The 21,715-nt window shown below is 53.5% G+C and overlaps 1 protein-coding gene across 1 annotated transcript; it reads right to left on the reverse strand.

The window, feature by feature from the left end:
• Positions 1 to 672: 672 nt before the first annotated feature.
• On the reverse strand, positions 673 to 21,500 carry NT5C1A (5'-nucleotidase, cytosolic IA). Its single transcript, XM_045064276.1, has 6 exons — positions 21,287 to 21,500; positions 14,673 to 14,840; positions 14,115 to 14,244; positions 12,359 to 12,481; positions 9,867 to 10,051; positions 673 to 8,327 (listed from the first exon to the last, which is right to left on the reverse strand). The coding sequence occupies exons 1-6, from the start codon at positions 21,410 to 21,412 to the stop codon at positions 7,962 to 7,964; spliced, it is 1,098 nt and encodes a 365-aa protein (XP_044920211.1). The 5' UTR covers positions 21,413 to 21,500; the 3' UTR covers positions 673 to 7,961.
• Positions 21,501 to 21,715: the final 215 nt, after the last annotated feature.

A 21,715-nucleotide genomic window follows, 5' to 3' on the forward strand; every position in this document is an offset into this window, starting at 1 on the left:
GTACCAGGTTCTGAAGGAGCCTAGCTGAGGAAAGTGTTTGTTTGTTTGTTTAAGATTTTATTTATTTATTTGACAGATAAAGATCACAAGTAGGCAGAGAGGCAGGCAAAGAGAGAGGAAGGGAAGCAGGCTCCCTGCTGAGCAGAGAGCCCGATGTGGGGCTCGATCCCAGGACCCCGGGATCATGACCTGAGCTGAAGGCAGAGGCTTTAACCTACTGAGCCACCCAGGCACCCCATGAGGAAAGTGTTTTGAGCTCAGTCTTTCCAGGGCCTCAGCAGATGGAGGGGAAAGCAAGTGGCATGAGAAATGAGGGTGGTGGACAGAATGGGGTCGAGGTACTGGGCCCAGGTTTGATGGGCTGTGGAGGGGACTGGGGTGCAGGAGGAAGGATAATGGGAGGGCTGAGGCTAGAGACTGAGTCACCCTCTTCCTCCTCCATTTCACACCCTCTCTTATCTGCTCTTCCTCCCGCTCCATCCCACCCTCCCTTGCTAGCTCCAGATGGGAACAGAGAGTCCATGCCAAGAGCACCACCAGGAGAAGCTTGCCTTCTGATGGACTCGGGCCGCCGAATCTCCCCCCAGGGTGGTCTTCATGTAGACACTCGTACCCCAGGATGGAACTGATCTCAGGCCTGCTTGCTACAGGTCTCGCCAGGGGCAATCCTCCAGGGGGCCGTCAGTCAGTCAGCAGATACAATTGTGAGGAAGGCAGACAAGACAGTATATGTTTATTTTAAAAGTCTTCGATTTATTTGAATGGCTTTTAAGAGGCAGAAGCCCATGTTGTGAAATTCAGTTACAGGACAAGCACGAGGACTGAGAGGCATCCACACTGACGATCACACAGCACCCTTTATCACGTGACTGGGTAGCTGCTGGGAGCCAGATCGAGCGGGGGCATGGGGAGGGCTGAGCAGACCAACGAGGGGCAGAGTCGAGAAGGTACGAGCCATCTTACCCCCTCTTCAGACGAGAGAACTCAGAGAGATGAAGAAGAACATGCTCTAACTGTTTAAGGAGGCACTTAGGAGATTTAAAAAAGCAACCCAAGGAGGTTCAGTTGTAAGGAAGACCAGGGCAGCCCGTGTTTGCAAAAGATATAAATAGACCTATAAAGATATAAATAGGGCTTCTGACAGGTAGATACAAGCACGACTACATGTAAGGCTTCACTTTCAATCTTGTTCTACACGAGGGGGTGGGCACTGAGATGCTTTTAAATAGATACCAGAAGCTAAAGATACGTGTGTTAATAAAGAACTTTATATGTACACAGTTTAAAACACACAGGGGTGAACTAGGCTATCTCTGAGGTCTCTCAGAGACCCCAGACTCTGTGAGCCTGAGGATAATATCCTCACATGCTCAGTGAGTCGGTTCTGAAGAACTCAGTTCCCTGGGCCTGGGCCAGAGGGAGCAGACAGGAGGCTCCAGGGCTGGCCTGCAAGATGTGTTTTGTTTGGCCTGCACGATCCTTTCCAAATTCAAAATAGTTGCCAACATTTGAAAGTCCAGATTTTTAGCTTCCCTTGAAAAATGGGGTGCGATATCTGGGAACAGCCCCACACATTCCCACACGGCAGCAACCGTGTCCGACAAAGAGCAAATGTGTGCTCCATTACCCAAAAGACCCGGCCGGCCTCATCTCTTCGCTCACTCACATTTCCCGCCTGGTCCTGGGAGGCTTCAGGGTTTGGGACCAGGCCCAGGCATCCAGTCTGCGGTGACCTCATGATTTTCTACATGGTGGCAACTCCAAGATTAGCCTGAGGCCTTCCCCTAATTCTGTGGCAGACCCATCTAACCAGTGGGCCCATGAAGGCATCTTCACCCACAGGCCAGGAGCATGGGAGGCAGTAACTCTGGTCTATAGAACCCCAGTATGTCTTACAGGGACCACTAACTCTGAGAAGATGGGTTACTGAAAAGCTGCCAGCATACTTCACTTTCATAAATTCAATCTCAATGACATCAAGGAGATATTTCCAGATCAAGGTCAAGGGTTAGTCACTTCTAGGCCAGACTAGAACACCCAAGCAGAGAAAGGAATCCTAGCCTAGGCTGGGCTGGGCCAGGGGGGCAGGGAAGAAGGTAACTTTTCTAGCCATGATCATGAGATGACCAGGACAGCCATGGGAGGTTGGCAGGTTTTGCAGGTGTTTAGAAAGCTCCATTCAAGTCATAGCGTGAATGACTCTATCTGGATTTGTGCAGTATGCAATCTGCCCAACTGCCCACATTGGCCCTGGAACTATCAGTAGGAGGAAAGAAACAAATGGAGATGGTGAGGCAGGTGCAGTCAAAAGGGGTATCCTAGCACAGATTCTACCACTTCCTTTCCAAGTCTGCGGGAGGTAGGGCTTGGAGGCGGAGGGATGGGAGCCAAGATTTTATTGGCCAAATCTGAAAGCTGGAAAGAAAGATATGGAACTTGGCCTCAGTGGCCCCCATGCTGCACATGTGCAAATGCCCATGAGATGATGGGAATGGCCAGAAGCAGTCCCAAGAAACAGGGCTAGCCATAAGTATATGGGGCCCAGGATCCTTAGTTAACAGAGATAACCATCCTGTCCACTGTACATGTACACACACACACACAAACACACACACACACACACAGAGTTGTCACAGAGATATCTGATCTGTTACACGCCCACGTAAACATGGACACATGCAGCTTTCATCCTGTTGCACATGCTCATATGAATCTGTCCACACACACAGTCACAGTGGTTGCTGGTAAGAGAAATCAGCTTGTCACACAGGAAATTTTCAGAGCACCTATAGTGCTTTTAGGCCAAGCTACACAAAGGAGTCCAGCACAGCACCAAGTACCACAGCAGAGAAAATTAACCAGTGAAGAAAACCAGGGAACTTTTGCCAATGGCGGAGTGCTGGCCTCTAGCGCCACCTACTGATGGGAAGGGTTTTCGTGCTTTGCTTTGAGCTGGTGAAACCCAGAGAAGGACCTACATTTAAAGGCACCCAGTCTGGGGAAGCAGCCAACCCCAGGATGCCTACCATCCCCCCTCCATTCCCCCCTGCACCCCTCCTGCCCGGGTAAGGTGAGACCCCCCGATTCTGAGTGGTACCGTGTCAGTCATCAGAGAATAAACAAGGCCTTGCAGAGGCCCTGGAAAGCAGATCTTCACACCAACAAGGATGTCAAAATAGGGTTCCATCTTCTGTACCAACTCCAACTTGCTAGTAGGGGCTCCTGGAATGCTGGATTGAGAAGGATTCTGAGGCCAAGTCTGGGCTTAAGAGACAAGAGTATCATGATGGAACAGTCATGTCTATAGGTGGGACCACTTCTGCCTTTCTTGCAGCGGATCCTGGAGACTGAGTAAACTCCTCTGGCTGCTGGGTCCCAGATTTCTCCTGATCCGCAGTTCCACCATGAGGGCGTGTGAGTTGCTCACACACGCACAGCCCAAGACAATTGCCTTTTGACTTTCACTGGAGTTTTAGCTCTTGCTTGATCAGTAAGTTCTGGATCAGCTAAAGCGCTCGCTGGAGTGGCCTTCATGAAGACCTTGTTCCTGCTTCCACGGAGAGCATACGGATGACTTGTTAGATCAGAGTGCTGAAGTCAACATCGGCTGCTCCATTATATCCAAAACCAATATTTAGCTAAAGCCCATTCACCTACCAGCACTTTTCATTTCCCAAGAGGCCCAGGAGGGCAATGACGAGCTGAGAACCACAAAGGCACACCGAGCAGGTGCTGAACAGCCAGCTGGGCTCAGCCCTAGCCAAGGGTCCTGCTCCCTGCCCTCACCCATCAGCTGAGGAGGGCACACCCGAGTCAACTTTATGAGTCAACAACATTTCAAATTATAACAGGCCATGGGGCACTTGGAAATGGTCAAAACCTGAAATCTGAAATCCTCCGATACCAAGGATCTGTTGTGTTCAACATCACGGTACTCAGCTAGTGCCTATGATTTTCTGCAGCCCTAACAATCCCCGCAGATGGGCACAGAGCCGGCCCATGCTGCCCTCCCTTGGCCGTGAAACCAGCCTCTGCCTCCAGCACTCAGGTGGATATGAGCTGGTCTCTCCCACGAAAGGGCACGCTGTGGGTGTTTGCCTCAGTCCAGGGTCAGATAAATATTTTCAGCTCCTTGGTCTCTGTTGAAACAACTCGACTCTGTTGTTGTGTGCAAAACCAGTAGGCATGGCTGTGTTCTGATGAAAGTTTCTTTACAAAAACAGGCGGTGAGAGGGATTTGGCCCATCATCAGTTAAACTCTGCATGAGCCCCACACAAGGGCCTTTAGACTGGGTTCCAGAGAACTTGGGTGATGCTTCAGCAGCTCTGCAAATGTCTAGCTCTAATTTAAATTCTTCCTAGCTACTTAGGACACTACAACAGCAATGTACCACGTATTGTATAGCAGTTTAACAGGAAGGAGGTCAGCATGCTAACTGGTGGGCAAGCCCCTCTGTCACGAAGCTTCTCTTGTGGCCTCTATGCTGTCTGGGCTGAACGGCAGAATGGCTGAGAGCCTGGGTCCCAAGGGACAGACATGGGCTCATTTCCAGGGCTGCCACTCACCAGCTGAATGACTCTGGGTAAGTTACTCTCTCTAGACGAGCAACTAGAGTGGATGATGGCCATTGGGCTAGCACAGACTCCCGGACGCCCCTTTTGCTGAATTGTGGGAAGACGGCGTTATCACAGTGGAGGGAGGCCAGTGCAGCAGAAACCATGGAGGGGCACGCGGGGGCTTGGGCCAGCGCTATTTCGCAACTGTCATAGAGGTATTTCCATGTGTTGATCACCAGTTTGGTGTGCGGGCGCTCACCTGTCACACCAGCTGGATATCATTATGATCCCAGATCCATCTCATGTTTGAGCTTCTCACAGGTTTTGGTTTCTCCTAGAGTTTCCTGCTCCGTTCCTGCCAATCTGATTGGGCACCTGGGGAGAGGAGGGAGCAGCTTTGCGATGATCTTTGCAGTCTCAGCGTCTAGGAACAGGGCTTGGTTTCCTGCTCACTGGCAGATTCCCCTGGGTCTGGGACAGTGTGGGCAAGCACATCCTGGGAAGCATTCAGGGGACTTGTCGGGGGGCAGAGCTATGGGCTCCAGGGGTCCAACATTTCAGGAGCTGGGATTCCCTGCCCAGTGCTGCAGTCCAGTACAGGCTGTGATGCTCACCTGGCATTTCAATCTCCCCGGGGAACCAATGCACAATGCTCCTTGCCTGGGGTTCCTCCTCACCACTGGAAAGAATCAGAAATTGTGTCTGGCTACTGCCTCGCCTGCCCCCAGGATTCTGGCCTTTTACTCCGGCCCCCTAAAGCTTTTTTTCCAGGCCCGAGATGCTCATTTATGGTTTCAATAACAGAACCAGATCCCAGTGGCTCTCACTGCCCAGGGCAGTCTGTGTCTATTACTGGTGGCTCCAGTGAAATCCACAGCTTTTACTGTCCCTTATCTTTCTCCTTCCAGCATCATATTTTTCTGCTTCTTGAAAGACCTGGAAGAATCAGGGCTTTTTATCATTAGGTCCTGGAGGCAAGACCTCTTGGTTCCCAGAATCCCTAGGGTTTATCTTAATTAGGTGCCATCTGGTGCCTAATGTACATACTCCATTCTGGTCATGCAGACTAATACTATTCTTTGAACCTCAACTGTGCCAGCTTTTCATGCCGCATATGGCTCTGGCTGGCTTTGGAGCCCTAGAGGCTCATCCAAGGGGGTGATTCTGACGGAGGGAAGGACAGAGGGCCTTTCATGGTTCAGCCAAGATCAAAGCTGAATCCCTCTAGCACTTTTTTTCCTAGAGGTGATTCTTATGTCTCCTAGTATCTCTGGCTGGGCTAGGAGCAGAGGGAAGAGCTCAAAACCAGGCTCCCTGCCCTGAGGCCTCCTCTGTTGGCCAGATGGATCCTGGATGTGGATTGAAAGACCTGTACGAAGACATCATCATCACATGCCCCTCCTGTGATAAGGCAATCAGTGGTGGGGTCTGCCCCAGAAACTCAGCATGGCCTTGACCTTCCCCCTTCCGCCGCTCCCCAGCGCAGCTCCACACACAGTGGGTGCACAACCAGCCTGGCATTCCTCTTCTGGCCCAAACTATTGCTCATCTTGGAAACACTTCTGTCTCCTCACTTTGTCTTCCATCCTGGATCATCTTTCTGCATCTACTACCCTGCCATACACTGCCCTGAACTTGTCCCCATTCAGATCCTGCACTGAGTCCACAAGATGACAAAGGTCAGGCCCAAGGTAGCCCTTTACCTCCTTTTCCCGCCCTCACCAGCGGTCCAGCTCTCTCACACACACCTCCAGGCTCCTGCTCCCTATGATGGGGCCTTTGGCTTCCTTCACAAAGTGCTTGCTTATAGCTGGGATGGCCCAGGAGCCAGATAATCGGTCGCCTGCCCTCTCAGATGACTGCTCACCTGTTCTGGGTCTTCCTGAGGGACCAGCCATCCCTGTTCACACCCTCCCTTCATAAAGAGAGCCAGGCTCGTTAGCAAAAAAAGAAGCGGACTCAGTAAAGAGTGAGAGTTCTCCCCTAGAAGTAGTGACAAAGAGGCTGCAGAGGCTCCTGCAAATGGTGGATTCACTGGCCCGCTGCCGGGAGAGGTCACTTCATTCTGGCGTCCCTTGCACAGCATCCCAGTGAGAGAGAGCTCAGTGCTTTCATTCATAGTCCCATAGCTGGAGGATCTTGCTAGTGCACCTTTCAGCTCCTTCCTGTCTAATGGGTCACTGTCTCAGACCAGATTTTCTCAGGTCACCCTGGGCAGGCCTTCTCTCAGGGGCAAGCAGGACACCCTCCCACTTCAGCCACTGAGGTTTCTTCCCCTGCATTTGGACCCATGACAGCGAACCCCAACACTCGACCTCTTCCCCGCTGGCAAAGCTGCTTGGAAACACAGCAGAACACGGTAACCAAAGGACTGAGAGCGGAGGGGAGAGGGTTGGCAGGCAGGAACAACTAAACTTTGGCTAAAAGCAAAAGCAAAGGAGGCCCTGAGCAGGCAGTCCGGAAAGCTCCTCCTGGGGAAGAGCCCGCAGTGCCCCCTGCTGGCGGAACGAGAGTTTGTGTGCAGGTTAAGTTCACTCCTCTCTCCTTCCACAAACCCTGCTCCTGGCAGCTGACCCCCGACGGGGGACTCACAGTAGAGGATCATGGGAAGCAGACAGGTCATCTTGTCTTGTGGTTTCCAAACGTGCAGAATGAGAGGTAGGGTTGCTGCGGACGACTGTGCATTTTGCCCCTTTGACAAAGACCTCCGAGCCGAGGACTCCGTGGGGGCTGAGATACAGGCTACGTGCTTCTGAGCAAGCAAAGTGCCCCAGAGTGGATCTGGGTCAGCGCAGAGCAAGGGTCGTCTTTTTGAAATTCACTCTCGAGACAGTGTTCTCCTCTAATTGCACAAAGGTACCCTACGGTCTAGCAGCAGCCCTGGGCCGGGCAATCTTATTAAACCATGCCAATGCAGCTCCAAGAGAGATGGAAAACCACCTACAAGATGCGGGAACTGAGGCCCATGAAAGGGAGGGACTTACCCCAGGTCGTCAGTGCACGCCGCCACAGAGCTTGGAAGCCGGATGCCTTCTCTCTCAAAGCCAAGTTCTTTGCACTGCACTGAGCTAGTCTTAATCCCAAGCCCCCTTGGAGGCAGCCTGGCTCCTCTGACACTGTCACCCTCATTCCCATCAACCCGCCCTCTTCCTCCCCCGAAACCAAGCTACTCTACAATCTTACTCTTCCAGCCAGGATGGTGGCACAGTGTTTGCCCTGCGGGAGGGCTCTGGAGGGTGCTGGGTCAGTCTGCCTAATTCCCTACAAGTTCCTCACTCGTGGGGATGAGGGCAGACGTGCAGAAGGACAGAGCGGTGAGGAACTAGAAGGGTCCACTGGACGTTGGGGTGGAATACAGACAGGGATCTGTGCCCGCAGCCCTGCAAGTCAGTGAAGCTGGCGGCTCACTGTGCAGCTGGGGCTGGCTTCAGAGGGGCAGGCGGCCGGGGCTTCTGGGCCACACCATAAGGCACATGGGCAGCCACCGTGCCCATCTCCTGAGCCCCGGCTACGTGGAACATCTGGTCATCGAAGAAGATGTGTGGGCGGATCTTCTCGAGGAGGGGGCCCTTGGGCGCTCCTGCAAGGAACAAGGCCTCATCCGTCTCCAGGCCCCAGCTGCGCAGGGTCTTGAGAGCCCGGGCCCCCGAGCTGGCTGCGCTGCGTGCTGTCACCAAGTAGGTACGGATCGGGCACTCCAGCCGCAGGCCCTTGGAATAGAACTTCTTCTGCAGCCTACCCAGTGCCTCCAGAAAGCCCTTCAAGGGGCCCTAGGAGAAGGCAAGGGAACACCGTGAGCTCCTCTGTCTCCCAAACACTTGCCCCCTCTCCGGCAGGACTCTTCCCCAAAGCACTAGGATCCTGCTGTTTGGGGTGGGAAAGCTTTTCGAGACCCCTACATCTCCTAGCTCTGCTACACCTGCTGGGGCCACTGTGTGCGTCAGTGGGTCTGTAGGTACCTCTGTCAGTCTGGGCATCCATATTGCTGTGATTGGGGCTGTCTGGGTCAGAATAACCATCCCAGGGCAACTGTCGCTATGTATGTCCATCTATATGCCCTGTAGGTACATGGTTGTCAGTCATGCAGCTGCGTAACTGTGCCCTTCTGTGCAATATCAGCCAGGAGGATATTTTAGTGATTATGGGATGGGCAACCTCCAATCAGAATGGACTCCAGCTGCAAACAACAGGGACAAACAGACCAATGGGTACCTGCCAAACACCGACCCTGCCCATTGGGCACAGGTGGCTCAGGATGTTACGCCCCAGCTCTCTAGGGTCAAGGGAAAGACCGACTCTGCTGTGCCCAGAACAACACAGCTGAAGGAGGATGTGTGAATAAAGAACCAGATGCTGATAAAGGGGAAAGCTGTATCCGTGGCTGGAAACAAGGGCAGGTGGGCTTCTAATCTTAGAGACCCCTCCCTGGTTGGGTGACCTGGAGCAAGTAGTGGTCTCCTGGGCCTCTGGCTACCACTTAGTGGTAAAACTGGTCCTGTCCCGGGTTTCCAGAGATTTCAGGAGGACTCCACAAGAATGGAAGTCAGATAAGTATTTGGGAGCTGCCACTAAAAGCCTGCTGAGCTCTTGGGGAAAGAGTTCTGGGATTATTGCACACCCAGACTTTTGTTAAAAGCACAAATAGGATCTCCCAGGAGGTCTGTGGATTCCACCACCTCCAAACTCAGGAAATTTTCTCCAGGCTTCCTGGCATATTCTACTTTCAGGGAGACTCCAAGCAGTGGAAGGGTCCCCAAGCCTCCTGGCCAAGGGACAGATGGCAGGAGGTAGGAGGGCTGGTGTGGCCCAAAGCAGGGGGCTTGCTCCAGACCCCACAACCAGTGGGGTCTCCCTGCCCCCTGAGGAGCTGCCCAGATTTTCCTCTCCTCCAGTAAGGGAAACAGGGGCTTCTTGAGGATGTGGGACCTGGGAGACTACTCAGAGGGGTGGGTGAATCTCAGAGAGGGGTTGAGGGTTCCGGAGAGAAGATGGCAGTTTTGGAGACAGAGCGAGGCCTTCAGAAAGAGGAAGGAAGCTTCAGAGGGCAGAGGAGCTTAGAGAGAGAATGGGGGCTTCAGAGGCGGAGGATAGGACTGCAGTGAGGGGCCGAGGGTCAGTGAAGGTGGAGAAACACATTGAGGGGGCCAGGAGTCAGGTGAGAGGGATGAGGGCTGGAGGCCTGGAGAGGGGAACTGTCTGGATTCTGGGTTGGGCCTGGGGTTTGGTTCTGGGCTTGAAGTTCCAGCCAAGGGCAAGTTTAGGGGACCCGCCTTGCTCCTCTCAGGGGTTCTGGGGAGTGTATGCAGCACCTGGGCCAAAGGTTTGTTCTCGTGGGCCTTCTCATGCTCAAAGAACCTGTCCAGCCCGTGGGCCTTGACGATGCGTTCCGACTCATCCGAGAAAAGCACAGCATCCCCATCGAAGGCCACGCGCAGCTGGCTCTGGGACACAGCCACGTCCCTGCTGGGGCTGAAGATGGTGGCCGCTGCGATCCCTAGGCAGAGAGAGGCAAGTGTTGTCTACCTTCATCTAGGCAGCGGGGGCCCCTGACACATGCCTCAGAGACCTGGGGCCAAGAGAAAGTCATCTCAGGATGCCTTTGGCCCCCCGCCCCAGCATCTCCCAGGACTCAGGGCAAGACTAATGGGGGCTCATACTCAGAATATTTAAAAACTGGTCAATAAGAATGGACAGCGGCTTTTGCTCTGAGGAGGGCTCAGAGGGCCCTGGCCCATGTCAGGGTTTCCCTTTAGTTGCTGCTTTGTGGGAAGGTTGCGGGGTGGGGCTGTGTGTGCCAGAAAGAGAGGTAACTCAGAGGACTCAGGGAAACAGCTGTTTACCAATCAGTATGGAGAAAATTCAATTCCTTAAAATCTAATAAGGTCACACTGGTATGGACCAGCTGAATGTCAATCCTGACCAGAAGGAAGGGTCCCCCAGGCCACTGCTGTCCTTCTAGCAGATCCTCACAGGCACGATGGGGCTGGGCTGGCCTGGCCTCAGTTACTCTCCACTGCTGATTCCTGCAAGTAATCAGCACCCTCTCTGGACCAAGATAGAATTAAGGGTGTTCGAGCTCTGGAGCTGGAATTCCAGGCTGAAGTCTATGGGCACCCCCAGTTCACTGCCACAGTGGCCCCAGGTATACCCTACTCAGGGTTCCTTGAGGCAATGTTGGTGATCAAAAAGGGCAGTACCAATGCCATCTGACCATGCACAGACTCTGCAACCCTGGGCTTCTCCAGGAGTCAGGGATGCCCGTGGGAGCCCAGGCCCCAGACTGGAGCTGCACTGGGCAGCAGAGAACCAATGCTAGGAGGCTGGAGGCCTGGGGGTCTGTTGTCTACTGGTCATCTCCCAAGGGCTGTTTCAGCTCTGCTCTTGGAACTCCAGGCTCGCAAGGGCTGGGCTAGGGCAGAGGTCCTGGGAGGAGAAAGCAGTGTCAGGCTCCCGGCAACTTCAGCAGCCAGAAGATGCGCCTGGGCATCAGGCCGGGCAGCTTCTCAGTGCCTGCAACACGGGAGCCAAGAGGAACCAGGACCACCCAGCTGGGGGCAGGGTCTCCCTCCTGACCATCCCTTGCTTGCTATCAGGCATTCAAATTACAGATGTGGAGAGGCACGCACTCAGGCCAGTGCCAAGGGCCCAACCAGACCAACCAGAGGGTGTGCCATCTGCCTAGGGAAATTGCTTCTGGTTTCTGGTTAAAGAAAGCCTCTTGCAGCCCAAAGCAACACAGAGGAGTGAGGCATTGCGAGGTTAGAGGCCAGGCTTCTAGGCAGGAGACAGCATGAAGAGGGAGAGAACAGTGGATATTTTAAAAAAAAAAAAAAAGTGGGGCACCTGGGTGGCTTGGGTTATGATCCCAGGGTTCTGGGATGGAGTCCCGCATCGGGATCCTTGCTCAGGGGAGAGTCTGCTTCTTTCTCTGGCCTTTCCCCCTGACCTGTGCTCACTCACACTCACGCTCTCTCTCTCTCTCTCTCTCGGGTGCTATCTCTCTCTCACATGTGCTCTCTCTCATGTGCGCAAAAATAAATTTTTAAAAATCTTAAAAAAAAAAAAAGTGAATATATTGCTGGTTGATAGCAAAACCTGCCGGGAGTGTTCGGCCTGAGGAGCCCGCGTGGGCAGTGCGGCAATCCTTCCTCCCCTGTGGGCCTGTTTTCTTCCATGAGCAACAAACAGGGATACACACTGTGTCCGGAGAACCAGGTCTTTGGGAAACAAGGTTCCCACAGTTTAACCCTAAACTGTCCCTTGACAGAGACCCACGGAGGGAGATTCTCTTTGTCAGCCCTTGTGGCTGGGTCTCCTAACCTCACCCCAGCACTGGCCAGGCCGGCTGCTGGAATGCCAGCCGTTGCCCAGACCCCAGGGCTCAGGAGGAACTAGATACTGACCTTCCTCCCCACTGGCCCAGACGGGCGGCAAAGGCTGCTTTTGGTCACACAGGCATCAGAACTACCCACCTGGAGGGCTCTTAAAAGTGAGTAGCCTTCCAGGCTGTAAGGAGGGTTTCCACGGGAAGAGAAGCCTGGGGGATGCTGATGAGTAAAGGCATCCTTACCACGGGAGGGCGGAAGGTGGCAGAATGGAATGGAAGGGCAGTCAGTGGAACAGGTGGGCCTTGTTCTCAGTTTACCTGACAGGTCACAGGAATTAAGGAAGGCACTCCCTTTCCAATTACCACAGTAACCCCTAGCATCTGCTTAGAGCTTTAGGGCCAGCACCCCCCCCCCGCAACCTCTGCAACCCTTTTGTCAGACTCCCCACATTCTCCCTCCTCAGCATGACTCACCTTCATCGATGGCTTCCCGCACTTTCTCCGCATCAGCTGACAAGTAGAGGTTGGTGTGATAGGCCTTGAGGTAGCAGATGGGGCTATTCCCACCTGTCATGCAGAACCGCTCAATGAACAGGTCTGGGGAGGAGGCAGAGAGCATGGAGGTAATGCCTGAGTCAACCCTCAGGGCCTCAGAGGGGGTCCCTCCATGGCCAGTGGGCTCCATCTTGGCTCTGAGTGGGGATGGGGCAGCAGAGCGATTCTCGGAGTGATTGTAGGCCACCCTTCCCCCTCCATCCTTCACCCATGAAACATGGATGACTAACCAGGAGTGACCGCTTGGCCCACGGTAATGTGCTCTTGTCAGATAATCACACTATTGCTACGGAAGGTGGGTGTCCAGCCAGAGGCTGGCCCTCCTGGCCGTAGCTGATTGGATAGCGGCAGACACCTGACCCAAGCTGGGCGGATCAGATCCTCTGCAAGTCCCGGCTGATGGTCACCCAGTACCCCTGCGCGCAGCGGCTGGAGTGGATTTGCCGGTTGGTAAAAGGCTGCTGCTCTGGGCCTACTGAGTCACTCCATCACGACTACCCCAGTCCCTCATGGGGGACAATCCACAACAGAAGGCCTAATTCCTGGCGCGGCAGGACCCTGCTCCGGTACTACGGCTGGTGTCTCTTGATCGCTCCGTGCCTGTGTCCTGAGGTAGTTAAATATTTTGAGTATCATTCTGCTCCCAGCAATTTGAAATGAGGATTACGAAAATGCCACCAAACTCTGTTGGTTGCTTAAAACAAGGATTTGTAAACGTATAAATTTTGGCCATATTCAGGAAAAGCAGAGAGACCGAGTTTGGGAAGAGAGATGTGGGTAGGGGGAGGCGCTGGAAACAGGCCGAGAGAAGCAGAAATAGGGGCTCACCTGGCCCGGAGAGAAAAAGCCCAGGAGAGATTTCCAGTACTTGGATTCAGGCTGCTCTGGGCCCGGTTTTACTTCCTGCCCTGTAGTTCTAAAAGACATCCTTTTAACCTAGTAAGATTCTCACCAGCGTAGGCTAGCTCTGGAGGGTGTGTTAGTTTCAATCAAGAGTTTGGATTAAGGGGCGCCTGGGTGGCTCAGTGGGTTAAGCCTCTGCCTTCAGCTCAGGTCATGGTCTCAGGGTCCTGGGATCAAGCCCTGCATCGGGCTCTCTGCTCACTGGGGAGCCTGCTTCCTCCTCTCTGCCTGCCTCTCTGCCTACTTGTGATCTCTGTCAAATAAATAAATAAACTCTTAAAAAAAAAAAAGAGTTTGGACTAAGACACAAAGTCCCTTCACTCTGACAATTGCACCTGCTTCTCCTAGCAGCCTTGTAAGGCCTGTGAGCCCCGCTGGCGAAAGAGAAACTGAGGCACGGAGGCAGCAGGTGCTCTGCCCAATACAACAGGGCCTATGCAGTGGTGTGCTGGCGCTGGCCTGCACCAGCTTGCAGGAGCTAAAGGTTAAACATTCAGGGACTTTTTTTTTTTTTTGAGCCAGTTAGAGTGTCCAACTGTAGATAACTTGAAATCAGGCACCGAGGGATATTCACACCCTAAGATGACTATGTTACAATCAGGGTTTTTGTTGTTATTTCTTTTGGTTTGTTTTGTTTTCTTGAGGAACCAGATTACCGGCATACCTTTGGGCTTCAGGTTCTAGCTGGTATTACCTACCCCCTCCCCAAAGGAGCGGCCCCATCTGCAAGCATCCGGTAGGCGTGTCCCATGGCCAAGCCCCTGATGCTCACCATAGTGGTTGATACTGTTGATCAGACGGACACCCACTTGAGCGTGGTTGTTGGTCACAAGGACGATATCAAAGATGTCCTCACTATCAGGGTACAGCTCCCGCAGCCTCCTGTTCACAGCCTCCAGAGCCTGGATAGGAGAGGGGACCCTCCTGCTCAGAACCCCAGGGACTGACATCTGGAGTTGGTAGCCAGCTTTGGGGAGGAGGAGTGAGCTGGGATCTAATGGGGGCGGACAGGGATGGTCAAGGGCTGGCTGTGGACGTGGACTGTCTCATCCTAACATCAGCCATTGCGCTGGCTGATATCTGCACAGGGGCGCCTCCATACAGGGTGAGTGGGGGTCGAAATCCTGCCCAGCTCCACTCACTGAGCTAGTGACCTGGAGTGGGGTTGCATTAGCGCAGGGGACAGGGAGGCTTCTTCCCACGATGGCTCTGTCCCCTTGTCAAGCCGTGTTCCTGCGGGCTGGCATCTACCCAGAGGAAGCCCCCTTTCCTTATTCAAACCCAGGAGGGCTTTTTTCTAATCCCCACAAAAGCACTGCATGGCACCGACCTTCACAAAAGGGAAGGCTGGCCCTGGGCTGAAGGGCTCGTTCTCGTGCTCCAGCTGGTAGCGTACATACTCCTCCACGCCCTGCTCCGTGTAGATGCGCTGCTCCTCGTCCATGCGGAACAAGGCTCGGGAGGACACAGCAATGGTGACAGCATTCTGAGGCTTGGGCTGTGAAGGTGCAGGAGGAGGGCTGTTACTCCCACTCTGAAGCAGGTCTCCCGTGCCAGCCTCTCTGGGTGCCCAGCTTTGGGCAGGGGCAGACCTGGGTCAGGACCCCTTCCATGTGGGACCCAGCCAGGACCTAAGGGAGACGGGGGCTCCCTGCCAAGAGAGCATGATCCAGTGGGAGGACATGTCTTCAGGAAGTGTACAATCTCGTGGGCCATCTGGACACACGGGAAAAATGAATACAGTGCCTGTAGCCAGAGTGTAACTGATGCTTGAGATGGTCTCCAGATGATTTCCATTATAACATGAGAGCTACATGCCCTGTAGGAAGAAATGGTGCCCAGAAACAAGGTAGTTATGTAAGAAAATTCATCTCCAGCCCAGATCTTTCTCCTGAGATCCAGGCTGATATATTTCATTGCCCCAGTTGACTAACAGACACTCAAACTTAACATGCCCAAGTTTGGATTCCCACCACCGCCTGCACCTCCAAACCTGGTCTCCCATCTGCCTCCTCGTCTCAATGCTCAGCACCACCATAGACTCAACGCTGAGGCCAAAACCCAGAAGTCAACCTCAAGTCCTCCCCGCTCCTCACTCCCCTCCCTACACCAGTCAATCAATCAATCAATCAATCAATCACCCAAACCTGTCAACTCTATAGAATCCATCCACTTCTCTGTGCCCTCCCTGCCAGAGTCCAGTCCATCACCATCTCCCATCCTAGGTCATCCATATCATTGTTAGGGGGTGTTCTCAAGTTCACATCTGAGGATGTTCCTCCCCCTTTCAGTGGTAACTGCTCCTCTCAAACTCTGTTCCACAGCCTTGAGTATGGAGTAGGAAGCCCTTGGAGACAGATGCCTACCTCTTCACACTGTCAACTTTCTGCTATCCAGCTTTGCTCAATCTGACCTTTCCCGTGTCTGAGTATCGTTTCCTGTCTGTCCCTGAGCCTCTGCACATGATGTGCCCTCTGCCTGGTTCTTCGTCTAGCTAACTTCCCCCCAACCTGCAGGTTTCAAACTACCTGTCCCCTACCTTTCCTGCTCCTAGTCATAGGTTTCCTACCTCTCCCATAGATTTCCTTTTTAAATTAAATGTAGCATGGCCCTAATTGCTTATTTATCTATTTCTATTTCTAGACAGAGTCCTGGGGAGGAAACAGGGACCATGCTTAAGTTTGGAGGGAACATAAGCCAGAACTATCTTGTTCATTCAGAGTATCTATAGTGCTTAAAATTGTGCCCAGCACCTAGTAGATGCTCAGTAAATTTGTAATGCTCCTGAACTCTCACATAATCTATTTCAATGAGAAACAGTATTTGCTATGACAGATTTAACATGACCTAGAAACTCCAGGACAATACCCTAATCTGTTCAGATTGCTTGACATACAGTAGATGCTCCAAGAATGGGCTCTGAGTTTTCTATAGGTGCTCTATTGTGTTGTTTGTTTGTTTGTTTTTGGTTGATGCAAATTTTACAAACATTTACTGGTTCTTTGCTCCAGGTCCCTGGGCTCTGCCTGGGAAGTGGTCCTGGCAATGACAGGGCTCCTGCCCTCAGAGTCACCTGCTGATAAGGAAGAAAGGCAGGTAAACAGAGACACAAAAGGGGCTAGCATGAGTGATAGGACACAAGGGAAAGCAGAGTCTTGATGATGGGTTCACAGTAGGCTGTCACGGGAGAGGAGGCATTTGTGTGCAGCCCAGAAGGAGGAATCAGGTAAAGGAAGGTATCAGGAAGTGAGCAAGTACGCAGTGCATTCACAGAGGTGAGCAGAGCCCAGGGCAGGGAGCGTGAGTGCCGATAAGTCCAGAAGAGTGGGCAGGTGCTAGGAGGCCTTCCCCAAGGCCCAGGAGGGCCTCAGAACTCCTTCACCACCCTCTGTGGAATAGAGAGAGACAGCAGCTGGACCCTTAAGAATCCCTGGGGAGGATCAGAATGTGGGGGTGACTCCCACTTTGCATGTGAGGAAACAGAGGCTCAAGATGGGGGCAAGATTCATAAATGGACCTCAAATTCAGGCCTGTTCCTGATAGCATTGCAGGCCATGTACCCAACTCCACTGCTTCTTTCTGGAATCAAGCCTGGGACCCAATCAGTGGGTAACATTGAGTGATTACCATGTGACAGGCACTGTGCTGGGGACATGGCAGGAAACAACACAGACAGGATCCCTGCCCCCACAGAGCTTATGATCTGTCCCTAAGCAGAGATTTGTGCCACCCTTTCGAAGAGCATTATCCACTAGAACTTTCTGTGATAACAGACACGTTCAGTCACTTGCAATGTGACTATTGAGACTGAGGAATGGGATTTCTAATTGTGTTTAATTTTAATCAATTTAAATTTGAGTAGCTATGAGTGGCTAGTGGCTAATAAAGCTTTAAACCTCAAAGCAGTAAATGGAAGACCAAAGAGTTCCCCAAGCGCATGCAGTAAATCTCAGTTTGCCTTTGACTTTGACCCCAACAAAGATGGTGTATCCAGCCAGAGGGGTCAGGGAAAGGCGGTGGCAGGCAGGACAGGTGCCTCTTCTGGGGACTCAACCCAGGTACCCTCTCAGTTGCCAGCCACCCCTGTTTGTGTGATCACAGGTTGGGGAACTCCCAGCCCCCTTGGCAACTGTGAGCTTTCAAGGAAAGAAGGGAAAGCAAAAGCAAAGCATAGAGGGATGGCCAGGGATGGTAAGTATGGGTGGGGCTGGTGGGTTGGGGAGACCACTCTCATAAACTCAGGAATGGCCTTCAGAATGGAGACTGAGTTTGCCCCACCTGCTGGGCTTACTTTCCCAGGGACAGGCCCAACACCATCCAGGACAGAGAGCCAGCTGCCCTCCTGGCCCCTTCAGGCAGATTCCCAAGCCAGCCGCTCCAGCCCAGGCAGCCAGCCAAGGTCTCACTCTTGTCTTGTTGTCCCACAGTCCCTGCCAGTCTTCTCCATTCTGGGTCCCCTCTGGTTGAGCTGCTCAGACCCCATCCCTACCCATCCCACTTCTGGCCATCACAAGAAAGATATCCTAGTTGTCTTGGCCCTAGGAGTCTCCACTTCCTTCTTTTACAAATGGGCAAGCAGACTCAGAGATGGACAGAGTATCACTCTAGGTCACACAGCAAAGTCAAGGCAGATCCAGGTAGGTAAGATCCCTAGGCTCTGGCCTCTAACCTGGCCTCTGTCCACATAGCAGCATCCCCCCATATGCCCTTCCTAGATAGCTTCTAGATGTCCCCAGCCCCTTCCATTTCAGCCACTTCCTTGGGACACTTGCCCCAGGGAGCCCCCCCCTTCCAGATTTGGGAGAAATGGTGGGGGAACACCATGCCCCCAGACTGAGGTTTCTAAGCCGCAGGGCTCTCTTTCTCCTCAGAATCGGGGTCCCCAATGAAGAACCTTTCCACCAGCTCCACCTGCTCTCACACTGTACAGGAGGGTAGGGTCTTGGGGCCCAGAAGGCGTGAACTGCTGTGAAAGATACAGAAAGAGCGGCCTCTCCAGGCTCCAGCAGAGTTGAAGGGACAGGTAAAGGGCTGGCCAGAGCTGGGGAGAAGCCAAACACTTGGAGACACCCCTGGGCCTAGCTGCAGAGGGAGACCACCCCTTCATGTGTTGTTAGGCATGGCTAGGAACAAACTGTTCCTCCAGAACACAGAAAGAAGTCCTGATTCCAGACTGGGAAATGGGTCAGGGGGACCCTTGTCCTAGACAGGGGACTCAGCCTGGGAACAATGGGCTCCAGGGAGCTAGGGTCCTGCCAGTTCTCTGCCTTCCACTGGTGCTGGGGGGCTGGTGGGGGATTAATGGAGGAAAGCCAGCCTGCCTGAGGAGCTCTCATTTAAACCGACATGATTCTGCCTATTGGGCCCAAGTAGGGAACACAGCCAAAAGCTGTTCTTTCCGAACAGTCTTACTGGGAGAAGAGCTGCTGGAGGAGAAAGGGACAAGATAGGTCTGGACTGAGGAGTCCTCTGACCCCATGAGGTGAGGGGCTCCTCTGGGCCGTCAGGGCTTAAATATTTCACTCAGGCTCCTGGGAATGAGACTAGGCTCTAATGGGACCCAGGAGGCCTAAAGCCCTCAAAATAGCTTGTGGGAGGAGGGGCTACTGCAGGAAGGAGTAGAGGCTGGGAGGCTGCCAGGCCCCTTACCTCCCAGAGGCCCGTGAGGCGTCAGGGGTCATGACTGACAACTAGGCCTGAGCTCCCTGGCTCCATGGTCCTTGAGGGGGAGATGTATTGGTGAGGCTCTACTTGCCACTCCAGCCCCAGTGTCCATCTCCTGAGCCATGGCCATGAGATCAGTCAAGGTTCCCCCTCAGGCAGGGACCAGCTCCTCATTGGTCTGCTTGCTGCTGGACTCACCGTCTCCCATCCACTCCCCAAGCAGCCCCAGAGGGATCGCGCTCAAATGAAATGGGACCAGTTAATATCCTGCTGAAAAACGGTTTTCATACTTTTAAAAAGGTAGGTTGACCTTTTATTTCCATGAACTCCTGGGTAGAACCCCAATATGTAAATCAGCTAGTACTATAGTTGATTAGCATACAATTATTTTACTAGTTTACTTTTTGATTTCAGTGTATTACCTGTACATGATCTATTTCTTATAATGACAACCAATGGAAACAGCACGGTTGTGTAAGTGATAAATTTGAACCTAGGAATTAGACTGTCGGTGCAGACTTAAACGTCATCTCCTAGTTAATTTGTTCCTGTATTTGATTGGTTTGTGCACAGTATTAGAAAGTCCTGAGTCCCATCAATAAGTGGTTGCAAATTGCAAAAAAAATTTGTTTTCTGTTAAAATATAAGCCTCAAGATACTCGGCAACAATAATTGCCAGCAAACTCAAGATAAAACAGTTCCTAGGGAAGGCTTTGTCTTGAGGTTTGCTAATGAGAAACCAAAAGACAAACAAAACAACAACAACAACAACTAATCAACCTACAGCATTAAATTAGTATGTTGGTGGTACTGAAGGTGCTAAGATGTCCACATAACACATTTGAGTGAATGGAGTTTTATTACACATTTAATTGTTTAAGAGGAGTTGGGAAAAAAAAGAAAAGAAATTAGATCCGCATGTGTGCAGACCTCCAGAAACATAGGGCCCCAGCGGAACCTGGTTTTAAAACCCCTAACCCCACTGACAACCCAGGCTCCTGAGTATGGCATTCAAGGCCCTATGTGGGTCTCTGGCACCTGACCCATGTATCTCCCCAAAATCCTGCATTCTCCCACCCAGTATTAAAGACATCCTCAAGCCGTTTGCCCATCCTGTTACCCAGTCTGGCTGAGAAATGCTGCCTACTCAGCCTTTAAGCTGAGCTCAAACGCTGCGTCTGCAAAGCCTTTCTTAGTCTGTGTCTGCAAAGCCTTCCTTAGCGGGCAGTCTCTCACTCCTGTATGCTCCCTCTGGACCATGTAGGGTCTTTCATCTGAACACTCAACCTGGCCAGGGTCTCCCTCAAGGGTCTCCCTCAAAAGTCTCCCTCAGTGCACCGCCGGCTCCTGAGGCAGGGACTCAACCAAATTCATCTCTCAGTCCCCACTGCTGAGCAAGCAGGACCTGGAGATGCTGCAGGGAATGACTGTTGATAGGGTGGGCCTCCTGGGGAAGGGCCCTAGGAGGGAAGCAGCAGGATGCTTTAAGGTCAGGCTGGAACCTTTCGGAGGATGCCTCTGGGCCAACCTCCGTTCAGCCCCCTTCCCAAGCTCTGAGATCTGGGAAGCAGCAATGAGCAAGGCCCAGGGGACAGCGGGGACATCAGGAATCTGTCCGATGGGAAGAGGAGCTCTCTTCACTGTGTGAGTCTCCCAGACCACCACGGGAGTCACGGAGATGTTGATGCCCACTGCAACAGGACCAGAACCTGGAGCTGTGGCGCAAAGTCCAGCCTCGGGAGCCCTGAACGTAGGGCGAAGATCCAGTGCAGTTCCCTTCCCTTAGGACGCGGACAGCGCGGCCCCCGGAGCCCACAGCGCAGGGCCGTGAGCCAGAGCCCGAACGCAGACTCTCGGGTCCGGAGCCCGATGCCCCAGATGGCAGGGACCTGAGCGCACAACGAGGAGCCGGGTTTCCAGGGTCAGGTTACCCTAGCCCAGGGCGCTTGGGCAGGCGCCGCTGACCCGCTGTGCCAACAAGTGCTGTCCGCGAGCCCCGGGCTGCGGGCTCTCGGAGGAACTGGGCTCTGAGGACAGCATGGGGGAAGGGGGTTCCTGGCGTGGAACCCGAGCCCGGGGAAAAAAAACACCAGCGCAGAGCTCCCAAAATAAACGCGAGCCGGTGCCAAGGGCCCGGCACATTCTGGTGCTAAGGAGCTGCGTCCCCTCCTGGAGGCCTGCCACAGGTCCCTCTCCAGAGGGCTTACGACCCTCCCTCAGTGACCCCTCCCCTGCCCCCCCCCCCCCCCCCCCCCCCCCGTACCCAGACCCTGCTGTTACCGATTTGGGTTTCTTCTTGGGCGCGAGGTTTTCGTAGAAAGTCTTGGTCTCCTCCCAGCACGGGGCCGCCGCGGTCTCTGCCCCCGGCCCGGGCTCGCGGGGCTCCCGGAGCTCCCCGGCTTCCATGATCCGGCTGCCACCCTGCCGGCCCCAGCTGGCAGCGGCGGGGACGCGGCGCTGACAGGAATGGGCTGCAGCAGGGAGGCGCGGCCCGGGAGTGAGAAGGGGGCGGGCCGCGCGGGGAGTGTGCGCGCGCGAGCCGCTGGGGGTGGGGGTGGGCGGGGGTTTGTTAAACTCGTTCTCCGCTGCGGGCGGGTTGCTGATGTTGGATGTGTCCTGTGGGGGGGGGGGGGCGGTGAAGGGGCAGCTGAGTCCCCAAGTGAATGTGGGGGTGGGGGGTGGTGACTGGGGAGGGTTTGGCCTTTCGGG

The sequence above is a fragment of the Mustela putorius genome, unplaced genomic scaffold, assembly GCF_011764305.1.
Source record: "Mustela putorius furo isolate JIRA1106 unplaced genomic scaffold, ASM1176430v1.1 tig00003853_pilon_pilon_pilon, whole genome shotgun sequence".
NCBI lineage: Eukaryota > Metazoa > Chordata > Mammalia > Carnivora > Mustelidae > Mustela > Mustela putorius.

Coding starts and splice junctions, on each gene's coding strand:
- NT5C1A (XM_045064276.1), bottom strand. CDS start 21,412: ATGGAAGCCGGGGAGCTCCGGGAGCCCCGCGAGCCCGGGCCGGGGGCA. Junction 14,245..14,672: donor CAGCCTTCCCTTTTGTGAAG/GTCGGTGCCATG, acceptor TCTCCTATCCAG/GCTCTGGAGGCTGTGAACAG. Junction 12,482..14,114: donor CAACAGTATCAACCACTATG/GTGAGCATCAGG, acceptor CCTCCTCCCCAG/ACCTGTTCATTGAGCGGTTC.